Raw genomic sequence first — 16,545 nt, 5'->3', positions numbered from 1 at the left:
CCTGCTTTGCAGTGGCAACCGTCAAAGCTGCTGCAACACACACAGCTACCGAACTAGAAAAGCAGCCCAGCCCACTGTTGTGCAAAGATTCGTGATATGCATTACCCAGAAAGAGCTGAAGCTTCTGCTTGGAAACCACAAGCAGTGACAATCCCCTGGTCCTCCCAACCACCATGTGCTGCTCAGTCTATGAGCAAAGCCATGCATGCCCTGGGCTGCCTATGCCTCCATGTGGTTCTGCTGCCTGCAGGCAGTGCTCAGCCTGCTACCCTGCAGCTGGTCCCACACTCTGGTGGATACACAGGCAGTCCAACCTCTGAGCTGCAGCCCTCCTGTGTTTCCATCCCTGTCCCCCCCCACCCTGACATCATACCTCACCACACCCCACTACCACAAGAATGAGCTGTCAGAAATACTAACGTCCAGAGTTTGGAAAGATTTGCCAGGGAGATGAAGATTGCATCAGACAGGATCTAACTGTGACACTAACTGCCCGCACAGCGGCTGTTAGGGGCCAGCACAAGGAGAGCCTTTGTTGGTTTTTATCAGCACATCTGGGCTCTAACTGACACTCGGGTGACATCTGCTCAAGATCCTGCTCCTGTTCTGCCTCTCACATCCCTGCACCACAGCAGAGAGGAACACAGGAGAACACTGCTGGGCACAGCTGATGGAAGGAGCAACACCAGCAAAGCGTGACTTGTGAGTGCAGGATCTCGCAGGTGCTGACAGCATTTCTCCAGCTGTGCAGACAGCTCCTGCCCTGCTGAGCACACTTCACAGGAGCCCTTTCACTCACAGGTTCTGAGTCGTGTCCTTTCCTTCAGCTGCAGCCTCTGACAAGTGTGGCAACTGTCAGGGGACTGAGAAGAAAGGAGGCCTTTGCTGTCAGCACAGCAGGTTCCCTCTTGTACTCAGTTCTTAGTTCCCATTACAAGCTCACAAGAGCAGGAGCAGGGCTGAGCCCATTTTACAACTCCTACATTCTTCAGCATTTCGCAGCTACGCTGTGAAGTTTCTTATCCTTATCACAAACCAGCTCTGTAAACATCCGCAGGCTCTTATCACACACCACCTCTCCTAGGTTCTGTTGTCCCTCCAAATGCTTCCTCTGTTCTCCTGACTGCACAGGAATTTCACTTCATACCTGCATGCTGGCACAGGCCGGGGCTCAGAACCCACCTGCTCCCAGCTGGCAGGAAATGCCCCTGACCTCACAGTCTCTAAGACCCACCATGTCCACGTCCCTCCTTCTCACCCTTCATGCTGCAGGCCATACAGAACTGCTGAGCAGCATAAGATCGATCTCAAACTGAAGCTCTTGAGAGCAGCAAAGGGGAAACATCAGTGGGAGGCCTCTTGTTTTTTCTGCTCTGGCAAGGACTTCCCCATCCCCTGTTACATGACAGAGAGAACCCAGAGATTCTGCTCTCCTCCCCACCTGTGGCACTTGTGGAAATCACTTCTGGAAGAGAAGTTCTACCACTTCCTGTCAAAGACCCAGACCAGATCCAGAACAGTCAGTTCAAAGATTTTATTTAACTGTCATAAAAGGAGAAGCAGACGATGATTCCAAACCTGTTAACCTGGGTCTAGGATTTACAGACAATATGCACCAAATCAAATGAACAAAAATCTCTCTAGGGGCAGGGCAGAGGAGAGTTAGAGGCAAAGACGTAGCTACGAGAAAGCCACATGTACTTGGTCCCAGTTCTAATACAACCTCAATGTGGGAGGATCGAAATAAGAGGGCTGTGGAGCTGGAACATGCCTGCCCAGTGGTCGGGGGGTCGCAGGCCCCAGAGGCCCCCGTCACCCCTAAGTGCCACATCAGCACAGCTGCGGACAGCAGGCTGTACTGCTGCAGGGTCTGCTATGGGCACGAGGGAGGAGGGAGTAGAGTGTCAAGGCAATAAATACTGACACGCCAGGCACAGATTTTAAAGGCAGAACAGATACATAAGGCATTAACCGCTTCTGAATACTTGACCATTGCAAGCTCTTTGTTGATCGCATCAGGAGAGCAGCTGCAGAAACAGACTAGTCCATCCTCAGCCCAAAACAGCTGGGAGGGCAGGTGCTATCCTGGTATTTCAGTGCTTTGCAGCTACTTTGGCTGCAATGAGAAGTCTGAGGTGATGGCAACACTGGTGACTCCCGCACCTACCTGCCTCGCAACCCCCTCTGTGCCTTGGAGGCATCGGGGCTGCCCAGAGAGTCCGGAGCTCTGCATACCAGGCCAGGGCAGCTCTCTGGGCAGTGGGAGGGACGGCCTGGGGAAAGGGCTAGATGTCACCTGGGATGTCACACTGCCCTCCCTTCTGGAGATGTCCAGTCTTGAGTGAAGAATGGACCAGCAGCAAAGCGGGAAGTTGTGAATCTTTCCTAATATTCCATGAGGGGCGTGACCAAAATGAGTGCTATGTCAACAGACATGGGGAGGGTCGGTGGCATTTAAAAAGTGTAACAGGGGCAGGGCCCCCTCCCTAGAGGATACGTGTTACACATTAAGGCATCATGGTTACGGGGAACATCCACAAATGAAGGTGCCAGCATTCTCAGGACACCAAATGGATGGTAGGGGCGGGCTGAACATGATTTTAGCCAACAAAGAAATTCAAATAGCTGCCTGGCATCAAAGTTCTTCAGCTACTTGGAGGCAGTAGCTACCCTGAGCTGTGCACAGGAAAGCTAAGCACAAAATCCTACACAGAATATAGAAATCTCCTCTTCAGCACCAACCAGAATAAAGGAAGGTGAGAAGCAGCAAAGGGCCTGGGAAAGGAGCAAGTGCTCCCACCTCAGTGCTGGGACAGAATGGCCCCAGGACGGGCAGCTGGAGATCAGATGCAGACAGCACGGTTTGGTCAACTGGATTCAGTGATTCTCTCGGGAGGGGGCACATTACAAAACTCTGATCAAATTTTAACAGGGGATGAAAGGTAAGGGGGGTTCCAATGTCAGCACTTTGGTACAGGGAGGGATTTCTACGGTAGCCACTTGTCTGATTCACGCTCTCTGGGGATTAGCTTTGGGAAGGGCTAGTCCTTCCATTCCTTCTTGATGGTCAGGTTCCACTCCCAGGACAGATGGTCAGTCTTATCATCATCTGTGAATTTGGATTTGATGTTGTAGCTGCCCCGGGCCAGCATGCCCTTAGGAGCTTCTTCCATGGGGGTCAGAAACTCGTATTCCTCTGCTCGGGGCCCATAGCTCCCAACCATGTATTCAGTCTTGTCAACTACGAAAAAAAGAGGAAGAAGGAAGCTATTTAAAAGCTTCCAATGTATTTGGGGCGAGGCTAAAGCAAATGAAAGGTCTACGATCACTACAATTCACAAACAGCAAAAGCAGCTGTAAGAACATCACCCACATTAACAGCTCCACTCATTCCAGAAACAGCTCCTTCCAGAAGGAGCAAAACCCAGCACTCGTACTGCTGTCCACACAGCAGCAATCTGTTCAACTCCAGTCTCCAGCAGTGAGTGCACACCAAGCTCAAGCACAGGCAGAGCCAGCACAACAGGTGGCTCCCTGCAGCGCAGCCAGAAACCTCCACACCTTGCCACAGCAGAGAGTTTGCTAAAGAACATCTCTTTCCACTTTGAGTTGCTGGGGTACCCACACAAAAGCATCCATCACGGCAACAGAAAGAGCAGGAAGCCCTCACAAAAAGCACTACCTAAAACACAGAGAAGCACTTACTTTTCACTCCTTTCCGGAATGTGTGCTGAATATACTTCAACCCTGACACAATCTCCCTGTTAACCTGCAGAGACAAGCATAGACTGTCAAAGACATATCTCCACACGCTGCCCACCCCACCCACTGCAGGGAAATATTTCCTCCATCACACCTATTTGGGGGCCCTATGATGGAATTGCAGTGATCAAGTGCTCCAATTTTCACCAGTTGTTCAGTTTGCAGATCTGAATCCTTACCCTAAAGGAGATTTTTATCCGGTATTCCACACCTTCTTTCAGCACAAAAGCTTGTTTCTTATAGCTCTCCAGGTCACCTACATAGAAAGTAAACAATTGCTCTGAGTCCATTTGCATCGTGCTTTGGAAAGGATTTCATCTATAAAAGGCAAAATGGATAGTATCTGCAACAACAGGGGACTGGACCCTTACTGCTTGTAAGTATGCATTTTATCCTTTTATTCTTGCAATTCAGGACTCTCCTTGATATGCTGCTTGTGCTACTTGAGGTGGCCAAGTGCTCCCCCAAGAAAGGGAACTGCAGCATAACAGTGCACTTAACTCAAGGATGTTCCTTTGTAAATGTCTGCTCCAAAGCTGTCACCATCTTGAAGCTGCTATTAGTGCGGCTGTGCAGGCTGGAGGACGGCTGGCTCCCCCAGCTGGCAGCTCAGACATTTATAAAACTAAGGTATGCAATATAGAGAAAGCTGAAAGGCCTTTGCTGAGATAGGGTTGCTGAGATGCAAGCTGAGGTGGGAAATCCTCTTGACCACGGCACCTGGCTCTGCATCCAGCAAAGAGGCATTTTGGACATGCAGGTGAGCTGCCCACCACAGCATCAGTGCCTTGGCAACACCTCCCTGAAGACCCCACATTAACCAGCATTGACTCAGAGAAGGGCTGCTTTTGTTTCCCAGCCTACCTGTCAGGTCCAGCTCCAGAGGGCCAGGAGCAGTAGTACAGACCAACGTCAGTTTGGTCACCACCACATTTGGAGCATTGGGATCTAGAAGACAAAAATAAAAGGCTGTTAAACAACTAGCCCTTGTACCAAGCAACTCGTTTCCCCTTCCAAGGAAGTTCTTGAAAGAGTGAGAAAACCAGTGAGGGCTCCAACCTGTGTGATTTACACCCAGCCCACACTCTCTCCCAGAACATCTCCCTCAGAGGTCAGAAAACAACCCCTCAGTCCCACTGCTTTATTCCAGGGGCCACTGAATAGTGGCAGACACTGCCCCTTGTGCTCCTGGCTATACTCACACCAAGTCACAAAGAGCTGGGGAGAGAACAGCTCCCAGACAGGAGCAGAGCTGAGGCCGGGGAGCCAGAAGTGGAGCTCACCTGCAGTCACGGTGACAGCACCGAGCAGTGCCTCCTTGTACTTGCGCAGACTCTCATCATCCTTGTCCAACTCCTGGATCTCCTGGATGCTCTTCTGGGCAGGTGGCTTATAGTTGACGGAGTGTTCATCCTCCTCATTCTCAGCTGCGATTTGGGCCAGCTGCTCTGCTGTTGGCTCCTGCTCTGCCATCTTCACACACGCGAGTTACACTGAAGCAGGGAGGAGACGTTTAACTGTAGCTATCTGCTGCATATTGGCATAAACCAGCCATCCAAAAACAGCCCTGACTCCACAGGTCCTTCACCCACCAGGTTCCCCACTCCAGAGGTACATTGCTGTCAAGGACCTGTGCCCCCCCCAGCCTGCCCAGACTCCCTCAGCAGCCAAGATCCCATTTTCAGCCCTTACAAGAGGATTGAGAAAAATAATCAGCCTCTGTGCTTTGTTCAGCAGCTGCAACAGAGAAATAGCCCACGCCATAGAAAAAAACAACTCCTCCACATGAACAGCTCAGTGATGCTTTCACTTGCAATCAGCTTGAGCCCAGAATAAACCCAGCTCAGTTCTGCTTCTCCACAGTACAACCTGGTGAGGAGAAGAACAGGCCCAGCCCCATCGCTGGCCCAAATGCCAGAAGCCTCAGCTGCAATCTGGAGCTCACAGTTTGTAATTCAATCAGAATCTACAATGGAAGGAGACACCTGGCTCAGCTGACCTCATCCTGATCCTTTCCAAAGATATGTGTCACAGAGCTGGGCAAACACATGGGTTGAAGACCGGCGTGCAGCTTGGCACTGCTTTGTAAGCTCCAGAGCACAGTGTAACCAGGAAACACCCAGCTGAGAGTTGGTCCAACAGCCATCAAAACACCAGGAAAAAGTGTCAGTAATTCCTGATGCATCACAAGGAGTGCTGCCCTACGGGTGATCCTACAGCAAACATCAGCTTGGACTGCTCTGAGGGCTTAAAAAACACTCAGCTGACAACTTTTGAAAGGCTTCTCAGACAAAATCCTCCACAAATGACGTGCAGATGGATGCAGGTATTCCCGTTATTACCTGGCATTTCCACGTCCCATTCTGCATTCCTGTCTGGAGTCGTGTATCAGCACACATGACTCAGACTGGAAAACTGCATTCTTTGCTCTGCCATCCAGTTTCCAAATAAATCAACACTATGATCTTAATTCTGATCTCCACGTGCCCCCACAGAAGACCAGGATACATCCAGAAATGCTGACTTGTAAAGGAAAACCCAAAGTCTGCAGCACAGGCTATACTACATAAGCCAACTGCTATTTGCTCTTCTCCTCTTGGAACTAGCTGACATAACAGCCCTTAACTCAACGACTTCATTCCTACCCAATGTGTCACCCAGACAGGGAGAGAAAAACCTGAGCGCTGGCACTGAGCACACACAGCTCACAGAGCACATTGTGCAGTGACACAAGACAAGTTGTGTCTGCCTCCATCTTGAGCCTGGCGACAGCTGCAAGAGCACCACAGCAGAGGTATGTGTAGATGGTGTTTTTAGCCATAAATATTAGGAATGTTCTGCCAAGGAGACAAATTAGAGCGATACGTTGCACATCTCTGCCTGATGACTATGGCTGATCCAGGGTATGAGAGCGGCCTCCAGCACAGCACCAGGGCTGTAGCTCAATGCTGGCACTGAGATGAGGTGCTGCCAGATCCCATGTGGGTGAACCCCCAGCCAAACACAAGAGTAAATCTGAGCTGCCCTGGGCTGGCAGCATCTCCCAGGGAGGCTGGGACACCAACATGGGTGCACAAAGGATAGGGAACTTGCAGCGGGCATCAAAACCTGACTGAGCTCTACCAGCAGACAGGGATTCTCCAGGTCCCTGGCACTGACTGCCATGGAAATTTACATTCAAATCTTATGCCATACATGAGCAACCGAGTAGCTCTCACCCTAGAAAATCCATATCGAAACCAGTCATTTCCTTTAGGCTCCCATCCAAGAAAGCTTGAAGGCTCCCAAAAGTGTTCAACAAACACTCACTCAAGCATTTGTTCCAGTGCTTAATCTCATTTTGCCCTCAGTTTCAGCTCCAAGCCAGACTTCACCCCTCCCCTCCCTCCCCCACGAGCACCCCATGGAAGTCCATGGGTGAAAAGTGGCTCTTCAAACTGACCCAAAGTTACCAGAAACAGCAAGCAATGTTCCAAACAGGAGCTCAAGGCAGGCTGGGTCTCAGCTCTGCAAGGAAGCACAGGAAAAACGTGCAGCGAGGCCTGGAGGAGCCTCATGGAGCTGGCTGCACCACAGCCCCTCTGCTGCAGCGTTCTGATGGCATCGTGCTCCCATTGCACCCGGCTGACCCTGCTCCCAGCACACAGCATTGTGCAGCCTCACATCACAGTGCTCAGCTGCTGCCCTGAGTATTCTGCCAGGGAGAAAGGAGGCTCCCAGCAGCATCAGGCTGCTCCGTGCTTCTACGACAATGCATTTCCTACAGCCTAGAATGAGTAGAACAGAGCTGGTCGGGTGCATGCAGGAGGAGCTGTCGTACTGCTAGGCACAGCAGAGCTGAGGGACTCAACACACTGGAACACTGGGTCGGGCATCCATCTCATGCCATGCCCAACGTCCTGTAGGATCATGGCTCCAGCACATGCTGCTGCAGAGGTGGGGGCAGAGGAATGGGGACCTGAGGCCACAACCCCTTCAGAGGGCTCAGCCTCGTGACTGAAACCTCCCAGAACACCAACCTCCAGCAGCAATGGCACCTTCAGCCCTGAGCCTCATACCCAGGCACCACCCCAAGGCCTCTGCAAAGAATTCCCCCTCAGCAACTTTGAAACCCGGAAGGCACCTGCGCACCCTGTGCGGCACCGCCCGATCCCATGGCTCTGACTGCAGACACACCTGGCTCACAGAACAGTGCAGCTGCTGCCTCTGTGCCACCCTGCACTCAACCACAGGAGAGCACTGCGGCCTCAGGGATGTCCCAGAATGTCTGGAAATGGAAGCTCTGCTGGTTACTGGGGCCTGCAGAAAGCAGCAGAAACCAAATTACTTCCCATCTGCAGATCTGCACTCAGCTGCCTGCGCCGCTTCCTGAAGTCAGCAGTTTCTCCTGAGTTCTCTCAGTATTTTTAGTGCGATACCAAGGAGCGAACAGCAGTGAACACACGAGCCCCACCTTCTGCCAGATAGAAACACTGCTAGGAAAAGAACACCGTTATCAGGCAGGGATGAGCAGTGATTTCTTTACATGCCAGGGCCACGATCCCAAGGTACTTGTGCAGTGACATAAGAGTGGTCAGAGCCTTTACAGATGACCTAATTGGCTTCGGACATCCGTCAGGCCTCAGCTCAGCCACGGACACACACAGCGCCAATTCAAGCAGTCCCCACCCTTCCTTTTTTCCCTGCAGCACAAGGGAAAGCTGATGAAGCTGCACAGCAAAGCCACTTGGAATCCAATGCGGCTTTCTGCAAGGTTACTTCCCACACAGGTCGGTTCAACCACCCCGGTTCATCTCAGGGCTGCACAAGCTGCTGTGCTGCAGAAACAGGAAACAAGAGCTGCTAAAACCAGTTCAAGCAGCACAGACACCCCGTATGATGGCAGCTCGAGGGGCCAGACGTGAGCTTGCCCAGAGCCAGGTCTAATTGTGTGGCAGCAGCAGAGCAGTGACCCCCCCCAGTGCTGCCTGCAGGCAGGTTTAGCCTCAGGAGCACAGTGCTGGGTGCTCCATTGCTGAGCTGCTTTATGAGCATGGAGATCTCCCACCTTGCCCTAAGGCTGATCCCTGCCACAGCTCCAGGCGTGGGGAGGAGCTGTGGGTCGCACAGCAGCTGCTGCCAGGTGCTCTGCAGCCAGATCCGCAGTTGTGCACCGTGCTGGTGACACTGCCCTGCACTGCACAACACCTGCAGGTATCACCTGCCACGAGCATCACCCGAGAACGAGCAGACAGCTCCCACTGCTTATCGGATTTAAGAAGCCCTTGCAGCCTCGTACTCAAACAAGCTGCATGGTGAGCACTATGCACCTGTAAGTACAACGACTGCAGAGCTACAGCACGACCACACTGCAGGAGCTGCAAATGTCTCCTACGCACCACGTGGAAGCGGCCGCCACTCAGCATCTCTGGGACAAGAACGGGACCACTGCAAGAGAACCGAGCCCATAGAGCACTATATAGAGCACTACGGCCGGGACCTGAAGCTCTCACAGCGATAATTGAGTGCTACAACCGAGAGCTCTTTAAGAGAAGGAAGTCACGGCTTCACGCAACGCGCCCGCCCAGGCAGGGAAACGGCACCATCCTTCCGGCACGGCCATGAGGCCCCGCAGCCCGGACAGCGCTCACTGCCGCTCCATCCTGCACCCGGTGCTGCACCGACGTCTCGGCTCTAACGCCAAACGAACCCAACCGTGGGGAAGTCGCCGTCAAGTTCCTCCTTTCAAAGCTCGAAACCATTTATGGAGAATCTATTTGAAGCCAGCGGGTCCCCACCCGGCTCCGGTCCGACAGCGGCGGCCTCAGGGCACGAAGGCGCCGCTCTTCGCTCCGCTCCCCGCCGCACACCCGGACGGCGCCCGCTGCCCCCTCGGCCGCGCCCCGGACACCGGCCGTGGCGCTGAGCCCGCGGGACCCGGCCCGGCCGCAGCGCACATGGCGGATCCCGGCGCCCCCCGCCCCGCTCCCTTGGCCCCGCCCCGCCCGGTCCCGCCGTCCCGGCCGCTCTCACCGTCCGCGCCGCGGTCCAACGCCGCCGGGATCCGCCCAGCCGCCCGCGCACCCCCGCACTTCCGGGACACGCCCGTCACTTCCCGTTATACGAGGGCGTGTCCCGCTCCTCACTTCCTGCTTCAACGCTGCGTTCTGATTGGCTCAGGGAGTACGCGCGCGTTCGCCGCGCAGCGCGGGCGCGGGAAAGGAGCGCGCGGCAGGGAGCAGGCGGAGCTCTAGACACGGTTCTATTTTATTACGGCAAAGGTGAAAAAGCCACCTCGGCCCAACAGGCAACCAGTAAAATTTATCCCAAAAATAACTCGGTACAAAACGGGTCTGGCTTCAGAATTAAAAAAAACCTTTACATGAGTTTAAAACCTATTCCAAAACATAAAAGTAAAACAAATCCCATCCTTGATATTAGTAGCCACAGTCGCACACCCCTCCCGCCACACAGCATGGAATGAGATGTCTGCAGTCCTTCCATGCGCCGCTCAACGCTTTAGCTGGTGTCCATCTGGAAGAGCAGAGAGGAGCGTCAGCAGCCACCATGACCCCATAACCCACCACGGCCCCACAACCCACCACGGCCCCACAACCCACCACGGCCCCACAACCCACCACGGCCCCACAACCCCCCCAGCTCCATCCCCAACCCTGACCCCCCCCCCTCCAGCCCTGCCTGCCAACCCCAGGATGCTGCTGCCTCAATGGCGGAGATGCAGCCCGACCACCGGCTCCACAGCACACATTGAGCAGACCTGAACTGCACCTCAGTGCTTGGGCCAAGTCCCTGCATCACTTCTTAACTGATTCTCAGTTAAGACTTTAGTCTTGTGGCACATCTAAGCTCATTCTGAGTGAAAGAAACCATGTGCACTGCTCTGCTCATCCATCTGTATTAGGGTGATCAGCATCATTGACTTTTTTTCCTTTCTTAGCACCAAGCTGGTTATTTTATGTGTTTTTTCTTTTTGCTTTTCATTTTTCCAGCCTATTATCCCTTTGGGCTTTGGTTCATAGCTTTCGTTCATCACACATCTTGATTACTGCCAATTCTGGTTGACACAGGCTTCAACAAGCCAGGAGAAGTTGGAAAAGGGGCTATTTTTTACTCATGAGTAACAGTAGATGTGGAGAGCTAAGGCAGCTGAAGGAACAGGGCAATGCTCAGCTTTAGAGGGAGGCTATTTAAGTCAAATGACCTGAAAAACAATTTCTCTTTCCAGCCAGCTGCCAGTGTTTATCAAAAGGATGCTGTAGGTACCCGTGACCATCATGTGAGCAGCACTTACCCTGGCATTGTAAGCATCCAGCTGTGCATCTAGTTCTTCTGCAGAGAGCTGCTGTTTGGAAGTTCTTCCAGCCCCTCTGCCTCTCCCTCTGCTCCCACCACGACTACCTCGCCTGGTACCTCCACCACCAAATCCTCCTGTACCACCACGGTTTCTGGTCATTCCACCTCTGTTTACACTGTGATTTTTAAAAAGCAACTGTTATAGTGCATCCTGGTTAACCCCAACAGGCACTCAGAAGGTTGCAGGACACGAGGAGGATTCCATGCTTCCTACACAGGCCAGTTCACTCCCCGTGCTGACTGGCACAGCGACTCCCGCGGCTTCTCACCTCTGTGCTGGTCTCCTCTGTGTATCTATCTGTGATGTAACCAGCTGAATGTTCATGGGGCGCCCTGCAGGAAAAGCAGCCAGTTACCCTGTGAGTGTGGCAGGCACACAGATGCCATCAGCCGTGCAGAGAAGCACACGACAGCCACAGAGACTCACCATCCAAGGGGACTCCGTTGTACTGCTTCATAGCTTTCAGAGCATCTGCTTTCCTTTCAAAATGCACATCTGCTGTTCCTAGACTGCGTCCAGATCTGTCGTAGTGCACTGCTGCCTTCTTCAAGGTCCCAAATTCTGCAAAGAGTTCCTGAGAAACAGAGGGAGAAGTGAATATGCTTCAGTCAGCTCTGCAAACACCGAGCAGCCCAGAGAAGGTGCAGGCAGCTCCTGCTTTCAGCAATATCATGTACATTCCCTGACACCACACAAATAGCACCAATGAAAGAAGGAACACAGGAAACTAAAGACTTCCAGAAAGCAGCCACAGGTGGCAGAAACAAACAGGATTTCATATCCACCACTTGAAGGGTGCTTGTATACAGCCAACAAAGCAGCCCCAAGGAATGCTGACCTGCTCCTCTTCCCAGGGACACTGACAGTCTGTATAAACTGAAAGCAGGAAATCTTCTACTGAAGAGCATCGTTTACCATCACGAGCGATGGAAGGCTGCGACAGTGGAGCCACCCATTTTGTTTCACAGAGGCTACATCTAAGATGTACATCTGGGGACATCTCACTACTTTGCAAGTTTATACCTACACCCCACTCTTCAAATGTTTGAAGCACACAGAATTGTCAGGTGTCCAAAGCAGACACCACAGGCTGCCTTCCATATCACCTGCAGCAGAGCCCGAACACTATTCCAGCCATCTCTATAATTCCTATCCAAGCATTTGAAAGGAGCATATAAATATTTTCACTTCTTAAGCCAGCTGCACTTTATGCAAGTCTGTCAGTGAGTTTCTCTACTGTGTCCATTTACTAAACATGAACATACAGCACCCAACAAGCTTTCTGGAAGACAGCACCACATGGGAGGAGAGGTGCTCCATCACATCCCGGTCCTGCAGAGAAGCTGGAGCCACAGCACCACACAACCTCCTACAAGAGCAACCTGTACCAGGCTCCCTCCAGCCCCTCACTCCTGCAGCACTGAGCTGAGCAGAACCATATTAATGACACAATCAGCACAGAAACCAAGAAAACAATCAGTGCAGCTTAGTGGAAAATTACGGGATGGGCAGTAACAAAGAGGTACAAACCCATTAAGTCAGCTTTGCTGCTACATATAATATACACAGATGTTTGTCTCCTCCTGCAGTTCAAGCCAACTGTGAAAAGGAAACACTGAACTGCCACATAAAACACATTCATTCCTTATGTTGAGATAACTTTACAGATTCACTTTTACACGTTTGGGCCTGATTACAGCAAACAGGAAATGTATATCAACTGAAACTAAACTCACTTGAGGAAAAAACAGTGGTTTTAAGTGCATCGCTCAATAACTAGGTGACCTAAAAAAGCTCATTTCCAATACTCCTGATGCAGACAGGTTGAACAGGAATGAATTAACAGAAGAAAACATAGAAGTGATTTATTTTTTTTCTAGAGGAGACGCAAAGACCAGAAACCATCCAAAGCTCTTTGCAATGTGACTAAGTCAGTAAAACCCTTCAGATTGGACGCTCCTTGGATCTGCAGATGTTTCTGCACAACTTGTTGCCCACGGGTAAGAACAGCCCCACAGCTGTGCAGGCACAGTGACTGCAAACAGCCTGCACCCAGGGCACAGCTGGAACAAGGGATTGAGCTGCAGCTGGTAACTCAGCTAGAACATTTATCTGTCATAAGATACATGTGGTAATTGTGGAAATGACAGCATGAGCGAGCAGGTACCCCCTCACAGACCAGACTTCTCAATATCACTGGTGCTTCTATAAAAACACCTTGAGACTGAACAAAACTTTAACAAAAAGTACATAAACAGGTACTATGAAAACAGCGCCAATAGATGTATATATAGAGCTACTGAACGTCTGGAATTACACAGACCTTAAAAGCTCACACAGCCTGTGCTAAGCTCTGCAATCACAGCAGGACTGAGAGAAGGCAACATCCCCCCCACAGCATCGTGGTAGAGATATTTCATATGTGATTACCTACAGCTCCATAAAGACTGGGACTCTTCTGAATCCAGCCACTCCAACTGCTCAGCTCAGAGCCCCAGCAGCGTGTGAAGCAAAGGGCCAGGCACCGTGTGAAGGGCCCTTCCAATGGGAGCAGGGCCAGCAATGCTCTATGGCCACCCCCAGCACCCAGCACCGATGGAATGAATGAAACCCCCCGGGAACAGCGCCGAGCCCGTACCTGGATATCCGCATCTGAGACGCCGAAGTCCAAGTTGGAGACGAGCAGCTTCCCGCCGGTCTCCACCCCGGCGCCGGCCCCGAAGCCGCTGTCGAACAGATCGTGCTGCCACTTCTCGGGGAGCTGCTTCGGCTGGAACGACACGGACGTTTCGCTGAGCGGCGCCGGGTCCCGCCGGGACGGCTCGACCGCCGGCAACGGACAAAGGGCCGCCCGTCCCACCGCCCCCGCCCCGTCCACGAACCGCCGCCCCCCGCCCCGCACACCGGTCCCCTCCCTCCGGGCCCCGCCGACCGGGCTCCGCCCCCGCCCCCGGCCCGTACCCGGCTGTACGGCGCGGGCCGATTCCTGCCGCCGCCCCGGGCCATCACCGGCCTGTTCCTCACGGGGCCGCCGCCCGCTCGCCCGGCTCCCACGCCGCCCCGGCCGGGCCCGCCCCCGCGGGTGACGCCGCCTCGGCCCCGGCCTCCCCGGCCGCCGCCCCGACCGCCGCCGCGTTGGCTTCGGTTGAGCTTAATGATATCGTCCAGGGACATGTCCATCTTGTCGGCCATGATGGCGGCTCCGCTCCGGGGCCTGCGCTTCCGGCCGCGCTGCGCCGACGCCGGAAGCGGAAGAGGCGGGACCGGCGGGCGGAGGCGCGCGTTCAGATTGGAGGGGCCTCGTGGGGGCGGCGGGCGGTACTTCCGGCGGGGCGGCGCGGGCCGGAGAGCGGCACTTCCGGCGGCGATGAGGGTGAAGGTGCGGAGCTGGAGCGGAGTCGCCTCGTGGCTGTGGGTGGCGAACGACGAGAACTGCGGGATCTGCCGCATGGCCTTCAACGGCTGCTGCCCCGACTGTGAGTGCGGCGGGGCCCGGCACGGTACCCGGTACGGTACCGGGTATGGTACCCGGTCCCGTATCCGGTCCTGTACCCGGTCTGGTACCCGGTATGGTACCCGGTCCGGTACCCGGTATGGTACTCGGTATGGTACCCGGTCCCGTACCCGGTATGGTACCCGGTCCGGTACGACCAGGCCCTTCCTGACTTTGTGTCCACGCCGCAGGCAAAGTGCCCGGGGACGACTGCCCGCTGGTGTGGGGGCAGTGCTCGCACTGTTTCCACATGCACTGCATCCTCAAGTGGCTGCACTCGCAGCAGGTCCAGCAGCACTGCCCCATGTGCCGCCAGGAGTGGAAGTTCAAGGAATGATCCTCCCCGCCTCCTCCCGCCGCTCCGGTCCCGGTTCCGTGGGCGGGGAGCGGCGCTTTCCCTCGTGCTGCGCGGCGGGGGCGGCCGCGGCCATAAAGACCCGGAGCGGCAGTTCCGCAGCGTTGTGCTCCCACCGGCACGATGCGAGCCGCCCGCTGCCTGACTCTGGCTGTAGCCGTGATGCTGCTGTGCCGCCCCGCCGCGCCCTGGTACCGGCAGGCGGCCGCCCCGCTCTCGTACCCGGTGGGCAGAGCCTCGGGGCTGCTCTCCGGTCTCCGCCGCCTGCCCTACAGCCGCCGCTCCGACAGCAGAGGTGCCGCTGCTCCGCTCCGCACCGCGGTGAGTACCGAGATACTCCGCTCCAGGAACGGGCTGGTACCAGGAATGCCCTGACCCCAGCAATGCCCTGATCCCAGCAATGCCCTGATCCCAGCAATGCCCTGATCCCAGCAATGCCCTGATCCCAGCAATGCCCTGATCCCAGCAATGCCCTGATCCCAGCAATGCCCTGATCCCAGCAATGCCCTGATCCCAGCAATGCCCTGATCCCAGCAATGCCCTGATCCCAGCAATGCCTGATACCTGCCCGGCTCTGCGGGCAGCCCCGCTCCAAAGTTCCCACCCAGGAATCTCTGTGATTCTTTCCCCACAGGTGCCGTGTGTGACGGATGTGGACCCCAAGCTACGGAGCTGTCGGCTGCTATCGGGAGTCCCTGGTGCTCTGCAGTGCAGTGTGGCTGTAACCGTGTCCTTGGGCTCCACAGAGTGTGCGGGGGCCTGAGGTGGCACGGTGACTATAGTGACAATAAATGCACGTGGAATGGAAAGATGTTGTCTGTCCTTAAGGGGAGGGAAGCCTTCGGGGTTGGGGGGAGCCCACCAGGATCTGGGGCACACAGGGGTGCCCTGAGCAGCAGTGCCCACCCAGAGCTGTGTGCCCTCTGGAATGGGTGGGAGTTTGGGTAGTGCCACAGGCACTGGGGGATGGAGCACAGCTTGGGGCCCCACTGCTGAGCTTAAGGTGAAAAAAAAACAGTGCAAGGAGAAGGAATCCATTGAAATTGATCTTCCAGTGCTTGGAGCAGCCCAGCTCTGAGCACAGTGCCTGTGAGCAGAGCTGCTGCAGTGGGAAAGTCTTCCACATGGCTGATGAATCCCCTACCCCTCCCTGCCATGTCTGCAGTTCTCTGAGAATACAGGAGACAAATCTGAAGCTGGGGGGTGTTGTACAGGTCACACCAAGCTGAGCTGAGGAAGGATTTTACCCTGGGGTGGGAGATGCTCTGGGCTGAGGTCAGGGGAAGTCACACACTCACCCCCAGCAACACCAGCACTGCCACTGCTGAGACTCAGCCTCCAGGTTCGCACATCTACAGGAACTCATATCAGCACTGACACAGCCTCAGCGCTGCAGTCCAACTGTCCTGGTGGGACAGGGATGGTGCTTTTGGTTGCCCATGGCTGTTCACATCCCTGTCCTGCTGCCCCCATCTTTGCCTGCAGCAGGCAAAGGCCCAGCCCCAGGGTGCACCCCCAGACAGGGCAGCACCCAGCACCCGAGCAGACACACCCAGACAGACCCAGGCCCTGGGGCCCTTG

At 54.5% G+C, this 16,545-nt stretch overlaps 3 protein-coding genes across 6 annotated transcripts; 1 reads left to right on the top strand and 2 right to left on the bottom strand.

Moving 5' to 3' along the window:
- Positions 1 to 1,519: 1,519 nt before the first annotated feature.
- On the bottom strand, positions 1,520 to 9,837 carry ARHGDIA (Rho GDP dissociation inhibitor alpha). 3 transcript variants are annotated; one of them, XM_085522909.1, is made up of 6 exons: positions 9,540 to 9,837; positions 5,046 to 5,255; positions 4,627 to 4,710; positions 3,942 to 4,018; positions 3,706 to 3,769; positions 1,520 to 3,241 (listed from the first exon to the last, which is right to left on the bottom strand). In XM_085522909.1, exons 2-6 carry the CDS (start codon positions 5,233 to 5,235, stop codon positions 3,042 to 3,044), a joined length of 615 nt encoding a protein of 204 aa, XP_085379035.1. In that variant the 5' UTR covers positions 5,236 to 5,255; positions 9,540 to 9,837; the 3' UTR covers positions 1,520 to 3,041. The 3 variants fall into 3 exon arrangements, with proteins under 3 accessions (XP_085379035.1, XP_015735378.1, XP_085379036.1); XM_015879892.3 differs by having other exon boundaries at positions 9,775 to 9,837; XM_085522910.1 differs by lacking the exon at positions 9,540 to 9,837 and adding an exon at positions 7,939 to 8,229.
- Positions 9,838 to 9,990: 153 nt separating this feature from the next.
- On the bottom strand, positions 9,991 to 14,377 carry ALYREF (Aly/REF export factor). Its single transcript, XM_015879891.3, has 6 exons — positions 14,078 to 14,377; positions 13,755 to 13,886; positions 11,543 to 11,690; positions 11,385 to 11,448; positions 11,054 to 11,231; positions 9,991 to 10,275 (listed from the first exon to the last, which is right to left on the bottom strand). The coding sequence occupies exons 1-6, from the start codon at positions 14,306 to 14,308 to the stop codon at positions 10,261 to 10,263; spliced, it is 768 nt and encodes a 255-aa protein (XP_015735377.1). The 5' UTR covers positions 14,309 to 14,377; the 3' UTR covers positions 9,991 to 10,260.
- A 93-nt stretch (positions 14,378 to 14,470) lies between these two features.
- On the top strand, positions 14,471 to 15,773 carry NPB (neuropeptide B). 2 transcript variants are annotated; one of them, XM_085522914.1, is made up of 3 exons: positions 14,471 to 14,592; positions 14,801 to 15,285; positions 15,599 to 15,773. In XM_085522914.1, exons 2-3 carry the CDS (start codon positions 15,088 to 15,090, stop codon positions 15,725 to 15,727), a joined length of 327 nt encoding a protein of 108 aa, XP_085379040.1. In that variant the 5' UTR covers positions 14,471 to 14,592; positions 14,801 to 15,087; the 3' UTR covers positions 15,728 to 15,773. Both variants share the same exon structure in this region; 1 of them encodes a protein (XP_085379040.1).
- The last annotated feature ends 772 nt before the right edge of the window (positions 15,774 to 16,545 follow it).

The sequence above is a fragment of the Coturnix japonica genome, chromosome 23 (genome assembly GCF_054131305.1).
Source record: "Coturnix japonica strain WE chromosome 23, WE-NBRP24, whole genome shotgun sequence".
NCBI lineage: Eukaryota > Metazoa > Chordata > Aves > Galliformes > Phasianidae > Coturnix > Coturnix japonica.
This window is presented reverse-complemented; position numbering and strand designations above follow the sequence as displayed.

Bases quoted from the DNA above. Each gene is read 5' to 3' on its own strand.
- NPB (XM_085522914.1), top strand. From the start codon at position 15,088: ATGCGAGCCGCCCGCTGCCTGACTCTGGCTGTAGCCGTGATGCTGCTG. The intron at 15,286-15,598 runs GTGAGTACCGAG...CTTTCCCCACAG, and splicing joins CTGCTCCGCTCCGCACCGCG to GTGCCGTGTGTGACGGATGT.
- ALYREF (XM_015879891.3), bottom strand. From the start codon at position 14,308: ATGGCCGACAAGATGGACATGTCCCTGGACGATATCATTAAGCTCAAC. The intron at 13,887-14,077 runs GTACGGGCCGGG...GTGTCGTTCCAG, and splicing joins GGCCCGCGCCGTACAGCCGG to CCGAAGCAGCTCCCCGAGAA. The intron at 11,691-13,754 runs GTACGGGCTCGG...TCTGTTTCTCAG, and splicing joins TCTCAGATGCGGATATCCAG to GAACTCTTTGCAGAATTTGG.
- ARHGDIA (XM_085522909.1), bottom strand. From the start codon at position 5,235: ATGGCAGAGCAGGAGCCAACAGCAGAGCAGCTGGCCCAAATCGCAGCT. The intron at 3,770-3,941 runs GTAAGGATTCAG...TTGTCTCTGCAG, and splicing joins GGATAAAAATCTCCTTTAGG to GTTAACAGGGAGATTGTGTC. The intron at 3,242-3,705 runs GTAAGTGCTTCT...TTTTTTTCGTAG, and splicing joins ATTCCGGAAAGGAGTGAAAA to TTGACAAGACTGAATACATG.